This window comes from Martes martes (assembly GCF_963455335.1).
Source record: "Martes martes genome assembly, chromosome: 1".
NCBI lineage: Eukaryota > Metazoa > Chordata > Mammalia > Carnivora > Mustelidae > Martes > Martes martes.
The window spans coordinates 150,954,435-150,969,589 of record NC_137888.1 but is presented as its reverse complement, the minus strand read 5'-3'; the positions used below and the strand labels follow the sequence as shown (position 1 = coordinate 150,969,589).

General features: G+C 48.2%; 1 protein-coding gene across 1 annotated transcript in view; it reads left to right on the top strand.

The window, feature by feature from the left end:
- ITGA9 (integrin subunit alpha 9) overlaps positions 1 to 15,155 on the top strand; it is a gene marked incomplete at its 5' end in the record, with an annotated part of 332,275 nt that overhangs the window by 54,366 nt on the left and 262,754 nt on the right. Inside the window, 5 exons of the mRNA XM_080801218.1 lie at positions 3,008 to 3,145; positions 5,893 to 5,998; positions 7,209 to 7,303; positions 11,279 to 11,369; positions 14,085 to 14,130. Coding sequence (XP_080657344.1) covers positions 3,008 to 3,145; positions 5,893 to 5,998; positions 7,209 to 7,303; positions 11,279 to 11,369; positions 14,085 to 14,130 — 476 coding nt within the window. The remainder of the gene's footprint in view (positions 1 to 3,007; positions 3,146 to 5,892; positions 5,999 to 7,208; positions 7,304 to 11,278; positions 11,370 to 14,084; positions 14,131 to 15,155) is intronic.

Sequence of the window (15,155 nt, the reverse complement as noted above, 5' to 3'; positions counted from 1 at the left end):
CCCCACCGCCGACCCTTCAAGCGTACCTGGGCTTGACAGCATAAAATGAAAGGAATCTCCCCCCACCCAGCTTTACTGAGATGTAATTGACATATGCATTGGGTGACCTTAGGGTGTTCAACATGACGACTTGGCCCGTGGAGATATGATGGAATCACGGGGAGGTTAGATAAGACCTCCATCACCTCATGTAACTGCGTTTTAAGGACTCTAAAGTGACGTGCCGAGCAGGAGCACACCTGTCACCCAGTCTTCAGAGTATCTTCACCTTCATTACCACCTGCAGCCTCGGTTCTCCCCATCCCTGCTGCCCGTGCCCGGGGCAGGCCCAGTTAATGCTGGTCATCCCGGTGTAATTATCAGCCTATAATTGTGCCATCTCCTCAAAAACCTCCCGGTGCGGGTGACAACTTACACGGCCACCCAGCTGTGACTGGTCGCCATCAGGTTTGGGGTGACAGACTGAAGAGTGGGCAGTGGGGGAGGTAAACATTTGAGAAGCCACTTGTGCACACTTTGCGAGGACTTCATGACGTGGAGTCCCAGAACAGACTGTCTTGTGTGTCCTCTTGAATGGCTTCGTGAGGTGTTGGGACTCCCGGAGAAGGGACGGGAGAGCCAGGTGTCTCAACCGTCAGCTCTGTGGCCACTTGTCCTCACTTTGTACCATCCTAGAGTCATTCCTTCCTTGTGCCACTCACTCTTGCCCTCCTGCGTCTCTGGCTTCTGGCTTTACCCCCATCATCAGCGCTCTGAGTTTGAAAAAGACCATTACTTTCCATATACATCTTATTCTGCTTTTTGCAAGAAGAAATGAAAAATTCTAGTATCTCTGACTTCTCCGTTAATTCAAAGAGAAAGGACATGACCCAGGGCTTTCAAAGGATGTCTGTAGCTTTACCCCTGCGTCTGGACCCACACACATGGTGGGGAGAGTTCTGACTCCGTCGACTACTGGTCCACTTCTGCTTTTGTTTGGCCAGAATTTGGTCAGATAGCCCTGTCTCCTGGCCTTGCCGTACAAAAAATAAAAGAAAACAACAAAACCCTAAAGTTCCAGTTTTTAGCAGTTGACATCCTTCATGTAGTACATCTGAGAAGTCATCAGTATGTGCACAATCCAGATGTTAATATAGACACATGAACCTGCATTTCCAGGTGAGAGAACTCCGATCAAAGAACCCACTCCCCCCCCCCCCACCACAACACACACAGCATGTCATTGCCACGTACAGGAGTTTTATTGCGTTAATGGAGGTATCTGAAAGGTTCGTATGTCAAAACTTAGATAAGAAAATTCACGTTCAGGGATTTCTGATTGAACACCGATGAAGATGCCAAGTTAAATAGCCCATTGGAATGAAACAAATAGTTCCCCTGGGGCAGAGCCAGAGAGAACAACCAGCAGCCTTGGTCCTCCGGGCACTGTGAGAATCTTACCAGCTTCTTTGTTTTACTGAAGTCCAGATATATTGACAAGGCTGCTGAATTAGTGACTGGTGGCATGGTCTCTGCTGGGAATCCAAGCGTTGCCCACACCCTTCTCCTTTGGTAGTGGGTGTTGGCAGGGCGGGGTGCACTGAGCACAAGCAGTGTGTGACTGGGGAGGGGCTTCTGTCCCCGGTTCATTGCAGGAAATGGACCGGAGTGCCCTCCAACACTCTCACACTCCCCAGGGCCGCAGCCAACAAACACCAGCTCCGAAAGAAAACGCTTGTTCCCGTCAGCAGAACCAGAGCCCTTTTATCTGAAAACATTTATTTTAAAAGAATGGCCTTTTTTTTTTTTTTTTCCTTTCCAACAGAGGTTGCAAACTGGCAGCCTTTGGAAAGGATGCAGCCTGTAAAACTTTTTGTTTGGCCTGCCCGCTATGTTTGTTTCTTCTTTTTTATTATGAATGAGTTGTCCACATTTTAGAAAGAGACCCCTCAAATAAAATTTTGGATTTTGGGCTTCTCTTGAAAAATGGGAAGATTGGTCTTCTCTGGGTCGGCCTCCCCACGATAGCAGTTGACTTCAGGAGCTGACTCTGTGGGCCCCAGGTGGCCACAGTCCCTACTACTCCCTATTGCATGTTAGACCCTGAAGCCAAGCATCACTTGCCACCTGGAGCATACTTGCAGTGTTACTTGTTTTTTCTTATATCTGTTCTATCACCTGCCTGGATCCCATTGGCATTTGAGTTTGAGACCCCTGACTTACGATAATAGGCACTCGATTAAGCTCTGATTCAAGAAGAGCCAGTGGAACCTGGCCGTGTTCCCACATCCATTACATAGTCTTAGGGGTCGTACCCTTTCCTGTCACTTGAGTTCATGCCTTCCTGGTTGGCTTTAGCTCTGCGCAGGCCTGGGAAAGGATAATCTATTTCCCCATGTAGCATTTCTTTTTTCTTTTCTTTCTTTCTTTTTCTTTTTTTCTTAACTTACCGAAAGGGATATCATTGTTTTATTTATTTTTTTATTTTTTATTATCTTAGTCCCCATACAGTACATCATTAGTTTTTGATACAGTATTCCATGATTCATTGTTTGCGTATAACACCCAGAGCTTCGTGCAATACATGCCCTCCTTAGTACCCATCACTGAGCCTCCCCATCCCCCAACCCTTTTCAAGCTTGCCTTGTGTTAATGAAATTTCATATTCCTCCTTGGTTACTCCTGTCAAATATCTGTTAGTTTACTATGCTTGTAACCTGTTTTGTAACCTCAGCTTGCATTTTTAAAAACCATATCGTATTCTCCTGGATCAGTCCACTTGTTTTCCCCTGGGAGGGCTCCAAGGCGGGAGCCTCTGAGCCAGTGAGCTTCGGTCTCAGGAGGACAGGGGTCCAGCGCCGCAGCTGGGAGTCAGGGATTTCACTTCTGGCTCATGGGACAGCATAGCCATCGCAGCACTGAGGGGCTTGGGGCCAAGAGTGTGTTAAGCTGTGGGCTAGAGGCAAGCGAGGGCCTCCTGTGTGAGGGCACACACTGAACGCTTTGTTGCAACTCGACTTGGTTGCAGATGGGCTCTTACTTCGGCTCCTCCTTATGCGCAGTTGACCTGAATGCAGACGGCCTCTCTGACCTGCTGGTGGGAGCCCCCATGTTCTCTGAGATCAGGGACGAGGGGCAGGTCACCGTCTACATCAACAGAGGAAATGTGAGTACACTGCTGGGCACCAGGTGGACGGGTGTGGGAGAGGGTCATCTGTCCAGTGAGGACTGACGGAGCACCCTGCTCTGGGCCATGCCTTGGGCCCCATTACCTGGAGGAGGTGAAAAGACGTGCTTCCTACCTTCAGAAAGCTCAACATGCCATTGATGGAAAGCTGGACACAGTGTTACCACTGCAGACATACAGGAGTTGAGAAAAATCACAACATCAGTTGTTTGATTTTGAGTGTTTATTCTGTACCTGAAACTCTTCCTCCTGTTTTCTAGAAATGATTTCCACATAATGTGCACATAGTATCAGGGACCCCCATTTTTCAGATTAAAAACGAGGCCCGTGGCACATAGCTAGAAGCAGTGGGCTAGAATTTGAACCCAGGCCAACTGGCTCTCTGGGAGTCGTGCTGCTTCCCCGGAAGTATGTACACATGAGCCAGGGGCTCCTGGAGGGTGCAATGAATGGCTGGGCAGAATTGAAGGAGTAGGAGCTAGACAGATGGAAAGAGGTGGGCTGGGAGCTGGGCAAGCAGGTTGAGGACTGGGGCAGCAGGACCACTTAAGTTCTGGGGTTGGGCCAGTGCGGTGGCTAAGGGCCGTGATCATGATGTTCCTTAGCCTGCAGAACCATGAAAGGGATGTGATGACATCAGAAAGATGCCTCTGGCCCTCTGCAGCTGAGTTGGGGGCTAGAGGATGGGGGCAGGGAGGGGAGAGGAAGCAATGCACCAGTGGGGGTGGGAGACCAATGAGAAAGCAGAATCTTTTCAGCATCTAGAATTAAGAGTGTCCAACAAGAGAGTTAAATTCATTAATTTTGTTACCAAACATGAGAAAATGCTTGTAAAGTAATCAGTGAAAAGTGGTATAAAATCTTCCTATACATAGAACTTCTAAAAAATATACAAAACACATAGAGAATGTTCATAATAGATCTTTGTGGGTGGTAAGGCTTGGGTAGGTTTTTAGTTTTATCTTTATCCAAAGAGCAAGAATGTAATACTTTCATAGCAAAAAAAAAATTAATAATAATAAAATCCTTTTAAGCAGTGAAGAAGACGCTAGTTATCCTAATTGGATGACTCATTCAGTTGGAGGGGCAGCAGTGTTTAACTCTAGGTGGGCAGCTGTCACGGAGAAAGGAAGCCATCTGAAGAGGAGCCAGGAAACGTTAGAGCCTTGGGCTTCCTTAGGTGCTTAAAAACACTGAGAAAATGGATCTAAAACCTGGGAACAAACGTACTTCCTGGGACCTGTTGAGTAACACTTGACACTTAAATCCCCATTGACATTCCAGGAAAAGGGACAGGCAGGGGTGGGGAGAAAAGAGGTGGTCATTATGGAGATGAGAACAGCAACATTTGGTGACTGCCAGCTACTCTGTTTGTAGGAGAATGAAGTACTCGTGTAGGTATGAACTTGTCAGGCAGTAAGGAGACCAGCGTAATAGCTTGTCAGTGTGTCTGAATCACGGTGTGGAATCTGGGAGCAGGAAAACTCCCCCAGACACATGGCGCCCACACCGGCCAACCCCCAACCAATGTAGCTTAATGCCATGTGGCTACCCTGAGTACCAGGGTGTGGTATCTGTTGGGCCTCCCCCTGTCTGATGAATGATCATGAAGCAGTGCAGAGGAGTGGGGAAAATGATGACTTTGGATAGATGGACTTGGACCTTGCTTTTTCCACTTATTAGCCTGTGCCATCTGGACAAATAGCCTAAAATTAGTGGCTCAGTTTCCTCATCTGTAAAGTGGGGAGAATCCTAAGGTCCCATCTAAAGCCAGACACTCCCTGGGGTGGCTTGTGGGTGTGTAGTGGGTTCAGAGTACCTCTACACTGGGTCAGGCTTCGACTTTTTTGTGCCTCAGAACCTCAGATTGTATTTTAATACTCTGATACCAACATGTCAGTGATTTGGGGTAGAGTGGATGTCCTCAGATGGCTTTTACTACACCATACACCATTGACCCCCTCCCTCTCTTGGGTGGTGTTTGCTCATGAAATCCAAATCTGGGGGCGCCTGGATGGCTCAATAGGTTAAAGCCTGTGCCTTCAGCTCAGGTCGTGATCCCAGGGTCCTGGGATCGAGCCCCGCATTGGGCGCTCTGCTCAGCAGGAAGCCTGCTTCACCCTCTCTGCCTGCCTCTCTGCCTGCTTGTGATCTCTCTGTCAAATAAATAAATAAAATCTTAAAAAAAAAAAAAGAAATCGAAATCTAAGCCACACGATAATGGGCAGAGTTGTATGCATCCCCACCCCTTCCCTCACCAAGAACTCTACTGGGTGTTGGGTTTTCTGAACTATGATTCTGTCACGAATACTGATCACATGCACCTTGCAAAACAGCTTTGTAAACTTGTACTACAAGGGACAGGAGAGAAGAAAATAGAAATATGCACGCCCACGTAAAACAACTTTTGGAACAAAGGGTAAGGGCAGCTCAGAGGATTTTGTGGCAACAGGTTTGTGGGTAGGGAGGTTTGTGGAATCCTTGGCCAACATGAGAATCCTCTTCCCTCTAAAAGGCATTGCGGACTGTGGGAGACCCTGCTGCTGTACAGGTGAAAGGGACTCATTTTGCCACCAGGAGAGGAGTTTGGGCACCCGTGATGCTGCCCAGGTGTTTCCTGTCGAGGGGTGTGCTCCAGGGGTGATGTTTGGAGCTTTGGTTGTATTGGTTTTTTGTTGTTGTTGTTTTGTTTTGTTTTCCATTTTTTCCTCCGTCCTGTTTGCCAGGGAGCCCTGGAGGAGCAGCTGGCTCTGAGTGGTGATGGCGCCTACAACGCACACTTTGGGGAGAGCATTGCCAGCCTAGGTGACCTTGATGATGACGGGTTCCCAGGTCAGTGAGCTCGTACCTGCACTCTGCCTTTGCCCTGGCACGAGGTGCTACTGGATCCGCCTGCCCACTTGGAAGTCCCCTGCAGGGAGGGGTGCCCTTAGAGAAGATGTTCTCTGTGCAGACACTCAGGGCTGGGCTCTGAGCCCGCTTCGCTTCTGCTTCCGTGTGGTACCTTCTCAGCAGCCTCAAGTTCTTGGCTGTGTGTTGGCCGTGCGAGGGGTCCTAGGGCTGGGCCACGGGGGCTTCTTGCTGCAGACATACTTGACCCGGCTTCCTCCTGCCACCAGTCCCTGTGTCTCAGCCTCTAAGGGTCTACTGCATTGTTAGTACATGAGTGTGGAGGGACTTAGACATTCTCAGCCCCAAGAGTGAAAGCAAGGGGATGGACTTGAATATGTCCCTGCCAAGAGGGTGGGGCTATGTGTACCTGATGTCAGGATCTGTCTGGACTGCAGATTCCTTCACAGTCTCTTGGCCTCTCTTTCTGGTCTGTTCAGTGTTGTCTCCGCTTATTGTATACGTGGTACATGGACATCAGGACCTGTGGGACCCATGTCACTAGGGGGACAGCTGAGGTAGGGGACAGGCTGGGGGGCAGCTCTTGCCTCAGGCCAGACATTCAGGCTCCTTTGATACCCTCACAACCCTGACTAGAGAGGATCGTGGCTTGAGATTGTGTGAGCACGGGTCCTGCACCCTTGACCTCACTTCTGCAAACACATGACTTTTGTTAGAAGCAAAGGAAAGAAAGGAAGATCTCGGCTTTGTTCCAGGGATTGTCAGTTTGTGAGGGTAACGATATTTTTGGGGAAGTGAATGCCATTTTATATAAGTCCCTTCTCCGGGAATGAGTTGACTGTCTCAGTTATGCAATAACCGTAGTTTATGGAATTCCCCTGACAGAAATTTGGGCGGGTGGTTTATATTTGCATTTCTCTTATTGGATGGGTCAATGGTTTTTTTCTGTGAGGATGAGGTAGGAACTTTTTTGAAACTAAACCCTTCTCAGCTTCAATAATTTTCTTTCTATGTCCCCACCCACCCACCCTTTTCTTCTCTGCTAAGAGATTGTGTGTCTAGCTTAATGCCTGGACAACCTACAATCAAGAAATTTCTGGTATGGAGGGACCCGAATGATGGCAGGAATTAGGAAAACTCCTTGTATTACTCCATATGGCTTTCTAACCCACAGCTGTTTTTCTCCCCTCAGATGTGGCCATTGGCGCACCCAAGGAGGACGACTTCTCCGGGGCCGTCTATATCTATCATGGCGATGCTGGCGGGATCATCCCTCAGTACTCAATGGTAATTGCTGTGAGAATGATGTGGTAACTGTCCGTACATTCATCTGACGAATACATAGGGAAACTTTAGTCTATACCACACCCTGGGGTACAGAGGAATACACAACATGGTTTCTCCTGTCAACTTTCCCACCCTCCAATGAAAGACAGCAACCATTGGTATTGCTTATTAAGTACAAAAACATGTTCAGAAACTCCTGAGTGTGCTTTCCGTCAGGGAGGCCTTCTGCCTGTGAAAGACGACATCCACACCCTGACCCACATTAGGAGTTATTTCTTGAAGAAGAGGTTTTCTTTTAGTTACTCCTTTGTCAGTCATCAGTGCTAGCCAAAGGAATGTGTTGTAAAATGTCATTTAGAGAGACAACGGTCCACGGAGGAGGGGTTTAAAAGCTGTCACAGGGCTGATTGGTATAAACGGTGTCGCAGTGAGGAGCTGTCAAAGCTCTGGCCTTGAGCCCCAGACTTGGGAACGTGGAAGTGGTGGGTTCTGTTTTTTGCCATATCAGCGTGGTGTTCAATCTTGCTGATGGTATCAGGCCCAGCCCCTGGGAAAAAAGGAAGTCACTCTCTTGACAGAAGCATTGTCAGGATATTTGGGGATGTCTCTGTCTGGAGTGGCACAGGCCTGTGTCACTCTCCCAGTGAGTGGGTCAGTGGGAGAAAGGGACTGAGCACAAGTGGAGAAACTTCCAGTTAGCAAGTATCGATCTGCCGAGTGCTTCTTATGTGCTTACCACTTCCTACTCATGCTCGTGCTTCTCATCACAAAGCAGCTGGCCTCCTGTCTCGATTATCTCTAAGGAAACAAAACTTCCAACTGAGTCGCGTTCTTGCAAAGTGTTCCGTTAAGTGTTCTATAAAGCAAAGTATTAGGAAAGTGTCCAAATCTGTTCATGTGTTGAAGTCTCTAGGTAAGAAAGAGACTTTACAAGTGGGTTTTAAGAGCCAGTCCATAAACAGGACTTCAGTCCATGCATTCATAATTGTTCTTCTTGCAGCAGATAAAAATGAGCTGATTAGAGGCTGAGGGTTGGTTTGTCACCAGCTTCCTGCACCCTCTCTGCTGGGGCCAGCCCAGCTCGGTGATTCCCACGCGAGTCAGAGGGTAGAGAGGGGGCACCAGTCCGCTCTCTTCTTTAGTCCTTGTCCTAGTCCTGTGAGATGGTGCCTTTACTGTCCAACTGTCTTCGAGGTGCCTCCAGCCCAGAGAGGTGACTTCGCTTGCCCAAGGTCTCCGGCTGGTAAGTGGCAGTATGGCTATCCTGAAACTTGACTCCCAGCCAAGTTTACTTACTGTCCATTACTGTCCCCACACTGGAGGAAGGAACACTCAGGGAAGCTCACCTGGAAAACGTAGAAATGTGGAAACTTATCCTGCTCTGAAACACACATACTCCAAGGGGCCTGGTCTACTCGGACCACCCTCTTCTCATTAGAAATGAATAACGGGGACAGGGAGCTCTTAGGTGACTCAGCCGATATGGCAGGAGGAAGAGGGCTTTGGGCACAGGTCGGGGGCCACATCCGTGTCAGGGGGGCGTCTGTGGTCTGAGTTAGGGACCCTCTTCATGACATGACAAGTGGGAAGTCATCCAGGGAGCCCAGTCCTCCAGCAGCCACCAAGGTCACTGTCCACACTTCCTCCTGGAAGCTTGTTCCCGGACCTTGGAAGCGAATCACACAGAGAGGCAACCTGTTAGAGACCCCTGCTTCCCCTCCTCCTGCGGCCCTCCAGTGTTTTGTTTTGTTGCTGGGTGGAATCCCCGCAGGGAACTGAAGGACAAATTTTGTGGTTAGCATGGAGTGTCTTCAGTAGGAAGCAGGGATCGGCAGCTGGACTCCTCCTGCCTCTGTCAGCACGCAGGGAGGCTCGTTAGCCTTGACAAAGAGAAGTGGTTTGGAGCACTTAAGAAAAAAAAAAAAAAGAAAGAGAGAGACAAGTACGCTTATACTTTTCCAAGCTGCTAATATGTATATGATAAGGTCAGTGATTTAAAAGGGAAAAAGAAAAAGAAAAACCCTTCAACGACGTATTCTTTAGGGCTGCGGTCTGGACAGAGCGGGCATTGTGCGGGTGAACCCGAGGAAGAAATCAGAAACAGCTCTGGGCAAAGGAGTTGCTTTTCTTTGGCCCAGACTGGTATTTATTTCTGCCGGATAAATTGTGAGATCAGGGCTGAAGTTCGTCCACATTACTCTTTAACTCATTCCTCTTTCTTGGGCTCGTCAGGAAAAGTGTTGATTTTAAGATCCTCGTGCGCCGTTCTCAATTTGAGAGCCCCCAGGGCACGTCAGGGCGGCCCCTGTGATCTTTCTCCTGCCATAAGGACACTGCCTATAAACCTGGGCAGGCGGAGGTTTTCCAAGGCTCCTGGTTTTCATTTAGGGTTATTAGCACTGAGCAGACTTATCTTCCTGGCTTTATGGCCTAATGGCCTGCAGATGTCTGTGGGATAACTTAAGCCGGCATCGCCACCCCCAAATGGACCACCCCTTCACTCTTCCCCTTGTCCCAGCCGCAGAGCTGAGAAACGCAGACCCAGGGCAAGCTGCTGCTAGCATCGTTAGACTGCGGAGCTGAGCTGGCCTGCCTCAACATGGGGCTTTTAAGAAATAGACATTCGTACATGTTTGTTTAGACAGAGCCGTGTGGGATGTGGAGCTCTGCCTGCGAGCAAGGAACATTTCAGCGTTTGCTGGTGCTCTGAGTTGTACCATGATGCTTGCACATTTCCTGTCGGACGGCTTAAGTGAAGATGGCAAGTGGAAGGTTATTCGCAGTGCTGGGATCCCGGGAGGGGCGGGGGGGGGTGGGGGTTGGTCCCCGGCCTCTCCATCTGTAGATTCTATGGAAACTCCCTCTTCCCATGCTCATGACTTCTCTGGATGACTCAGTAAGGAAAAGGATATGGGAAGAAAGTCCACAGTGAGCCCCTGGCTATCTGTAAACCTGGTTCCGATAGGGGTTGTGCTGTGCTGTATGGCATGAAAACAAAGCATTTTCTTATCTTCCACAGTGAGGGCATTGGGAGGTAAGCCTTCCCAGAGAGGTTGTATAAACAAAGGGAAGAAAAAACAGGTCAGATCCCAGGAAATTAGGCTTTTCTGATTCAGCAAGTTTGATATCTTTTGAGGAACTGCACCACGTAGATGATGAGTGACAGAGGCCACTTGTACAGTAAATAGCCCTGAACCAAGACAGCATATGTTAATACAGACTGAACTTCATGATGAATGAAAGTACAGATGCCCTATGGTGGTAGAGCTGTGAACTCCAACTGGCTGGTTGGGGGGCTGCCTTGTAGGGAAGAGGGTGGCTTTGGCTGATTTTTCTTTTTTTTTTCCTACACTTTATAGAAGGTTCAGGACCCTGGAGCTCCAGATTTACTAGACAGGACAGTCTCACCTGTATGGAAAGCTCAGGAGCCTGTAGGTCTTCTGATCAGCTCGGTTGAGAGGTGGTTTCCATGTGCCCATCTCTGCCAGCTGGACGGGCTCACCACCTGCCCCCCCTTGCCCTGGGGAAAGACTGACGGCACCTCCAAGGAGAGGGGTGGCCCATGTTTGGTACATATTTGGGTAGAGAGATCTAAGGAAAACATGTTCTTAGAATTCTAGCCAGCTCCACCTGCGTGGAAACAAAACAGAACCGCTGTTGGAAATGGAAGTAAACATCCATTTTGAACTTCACGTGGCATGTCAAAACATTAGCACACAAGTCTAGGTGGGTTTTTCGTGAACGCTGAGCTTGAAAAATTTTTAAACAATGACATGTCGTGAAGACAAGTCACCGTAACTGAGTGCGTGGTCTTTGGCCATGTGCTAAAAACCCCAGGATCAAATTAGGACCACAGTTTTCTCTTTCCACAGCTTCAGGACCAAGCATCGACAGAAGCTGCGTGGAACAGTCACGCGTTCTTACTCACCACTGTGCTCCTATCCGGTGACTCAATTTCCCTATTATCTGTTTCAGAAGCTGTCCGGCCGGAAGATAAGTCCGGTTCTGCAGATGTTTGGGCAGTCCATATCAGGAGGCATTGATATGGATGGAAATGGCTATCCTGGTAAGCTGTTTTTCTTTAAAGGCATATGAGATAAAAGAAGATAAGTGCGTGAGGTAGAGTCATTTCCAGTGGGGTTAAGCCGTGATGACATCTAGGTGGGATGAGGAAAATTCCTGTAATAGAAGGGGATACTTTGCCTGGTATTTGATTTTAAGGTGTTGAAGTTTATTTTGGGGTTTTAGAATGATCTATTCTGAAGAGTTTAAGCACCAAAAGGATGGACTGATATCAAAAGAAACAACAAAAAAAAAAAAAAAAGGAAAAGAAAAAGAAAAAAAAAACAACAGGATTTCTGTGGCATCAGCTCTTTCTAATGAAAAAAAAAAAAAGCACTATCCACATTAAAAATGATAGTGAAACCTCATGTTCTCCTCAATGTTTAAGCATAGTTAGAGACCTCTTACCCTTGAGAGGGGAAAAAAAGGAGCTGGGCAGCACCTTCCCCACCTCCCAACCCCTGCAAGAAAACTGAAATATTTGGAACAAAAAAGAAACCCATGCCCTCTCCCTGATGGACAAAACAGACCCTCACTGTTCTGGCTGCCTTGTCTTCAGGGTGAATTAATGCCTTGTGGTGGTTGAGGCTAATTGAAGAAAAATGTACCATTTCCCACCTCAGTCCCAAGTATTGTCTGGTTTAGGGAAAATGCCCTGGGCAGGGGGGTAGTGGTTCTTTTGGGGTTTGAAGGGGATGGAGTGGGGTGAGGTGAGGAAAGAGAGATGAGAATTTGAAAAAATCTGAAATGTTCCTGGAATTCAGGAAGCATTTCCCTGGAATTCTAGGTCATCTTGCTGTCTTTGAGGAAGTACTTCTTCCACTTAAAATGCCCCGGAAGGACTTGTGAGATCCAGTGCTGGGCTGTACGAGGGGAGCGCATTTGGTAGTTTCTTATGGGCAGCAGTTTTGATCATTTTTTGTGACCTTACAGAGCCAGGAGGAGGGGATAGGAAAGGGTTGTTGCTGAAGTTTTTGTTCCTGTGGGCCTCATGGGCTTAAGTTGGAGAAGGCCATTCTTCTTGTTTTGGGTAATTTGTGGCTGTCCTGGAATAATACCTGATGTATATGCAAAATGCTCGCACATGCACAATGGCTCCCATAGTGTGGCCGGTGGGTAGAGGTGGGGTGTTCCCCACGTGAAAGACATGGGTACTGAGCCGCAGAGAACTTAGGGGCCAGGCCAGAGGCCACATCGCAGTGGGCAGAGACGCACGTTCTCTGTGAGCAGGTGGGTTCATGCTTCATGATGTATGGGGGTTTCTTACATTTTTTTCTTTTAAGATTTTTAAAAGTTTTTATTTATTTGAGAGAGAGTGAGCACATGAATGTGGGGAGGGGCAGAGGGAGAAGCAGGCTCCCTGCTGAGAGGGGAGCCCAGTGGAGGACTCGAGCTCAGGCCCCTGGGATCGTGACCTGAGCCGAAGTCAGACACTTAATGACTGAGCCACCCAGGTGCCCCTGAACTTCTTATATTTTTTATAAAAGAAATGACAGATTCCTCAGGTTCTTTTGTTTGCAAACATCTAGTCAACTCAAAAAGGCTTGGAAAACAGCAAAATTAACAAGCATACCCAAGTGCAGCAATTTTAGCAGCCCTACAATTCATGGATTTGCTGTTTCTTTTTCCTTAATGAGGACATTGTATAGACACAGGGATTCAGTCTGCCTTGGATTCAGATGCTTGCTTCTGTGAGGTGGTAATGGGAACCCCAGGACTAAGGAGTTTATACTCGAGGGGAAGAAAGGCAGAGAGCTACTAGATGAGTATATACTTTATAAATTCAAGTTACTTAAAAATAAACATTACTGGGGCACCTGCGAGGCTCAGTCATTAAGCATCTGCCTTAGGCTCAGGTCATGATCCCAGGGTCCTGGAATTGAGCCCCTCATTGGGCTCCCTGCTCAGAGGGGAGTCTGCCTCTCCCTCTCCCTTTGCCTGCTGCTCCCCCTGCTTGTGCTCTCTCTCTCTTCTCAGAAATAAATAAATAAGATCTTAAAAAAAGGAGAAAAAAATTACCATCGAGCACTTGGGTCTTGGTTTGTAGTGTACTAAGTATTTCCTGAATTTTCTGATTTAAATATGTATTTAAATATTTTTAAAATACTACATTTAACAACTAATATTATATTTAGTAAGTATTTAATAGATGTCTTCTAATTTAAGTATTATGAAATATCATCAGCTTTTGAAGAAGACCCTGAGGATAATTATGTCCACAGTACAGACAAGGACACTGAGAGATTCTGAGGTCACAGGGAATGAGGGGTGGAGCAGAGATGATTCACATGTTCTACAGAACCTAGAGCTTTTTTCCAGCTCATTTAGTTCTAAGTATCTGCCTCTCTAATTCACTCATGTCCAAAAGATACATAATGTGACCCACATATATAATTTAATGTATTCTAGGAACCACATAAAAAAGATAAAAAGAAATAGGTGAAATTAATTTAATAGTCAATATAAAAGTTTGGGGGCTGGTTCATGGTTTTCGTACCAGCCACATTTCAAGGTCTCAGCAAGCCACACCAGGTGATTGGCTGCCATGTGGGGCAGTGTGCCTCTCCCTCTTCCAAGATCACCGTGTGGCCCACAGGAAGGCTGTTGGGGGCCCCCAAGCTCAGTGCCGGGCCGCCGTGGCTGGGGACCTTGCCAGGGGGTGGGTAGGCTGGGAGGGGCTTCAGCACGTCTCTGAATGCTACAAACTTCTGATTTTCAGATGTAACTGTTGGAGCCTTCATGTCGGACAGCGTGGTTCTTCTAAGGTGAGACACTTCCCTCTTGCTTCTTGGATTGTGTTCCTCGCAATGAGGGCGGGACTTTGGTGAGGTGGGTGGTTGGGGAAGTTCTTCACCGTCAGTCAGCAGTTCCCTCTGTGCTGCTCCTGGAGGTGCTCGGAAAGTAGAAATGCGGCTGTCTGGTCCTCCTTGTCCCCAGTTGCAGTTTCCAGCTGGCGGTCCTCGAGTGGCTTGTAGCTCTGAGACAGTAGCCTCCCTAGGGCTTGGGGTGGCTTCAGCCCCAGCAGTTTTGCCTTTTGCCTTGAACAGCTGCTTCATGAATGTGTGTACACGATGTCCTCATTTCCTGTGGGTGCCAGGACACTCAGGGGCTCCCAAGCACTGCCTTGTCCCAGCTCTTCATCCCCACCTTGTCAGTCCCCGGATTCCCAGGGGCGGGGAGCCTCCTGCCCTTTGAGCAGGACTTCCTTGCCGGTGGAGGCAGAGGTGAGGGATGGGAGCCCATGCACCCTGAATCTCTCCTACAAAGGCTGGGGGCTGCCATCCCGCCCTGAACCATCTCCAAGTATTTCTGTCCGTATGAGTCAGAGGAGGCCAAATTACCCTTTGGAGTGGGAGCCAGCTCTTAGGTTTTGTTAATAACCTGATGGCAGAACTTTCTAAAATAGGCCAGTGGGATCTTAGAGCTGGAAGGGGTCCCAGAGGCCATGGAGCTGCACACCCCAGATTGTTCTCATTCAGCAGCGCCTTCCTCCAAGTCTCTGGCTACAAGGCACCCAACCCTTAAGGTGCCCATAGGGGTGAGAGCTTAGAAACTTTGGAGGGAACCAGTTAACCCCAGCTAACTCGGGATGTTAACCTGTTAAGGAGACAGAATCACATTAGGTTGGGAGGGTGAGGTCCAGGGCCAGGTGGCCTGGGTTCAAACCCCCACTCTGCTGTTGGGAGGCGGGTTTCTCCAGGTGACCTGCCTTTCAGGATTCTTGCCCGTTAAACAGGAGAATGGTGGTACTTCCTTCACTGGGTCCGCAGAACTCTGTGAATTAGTACTA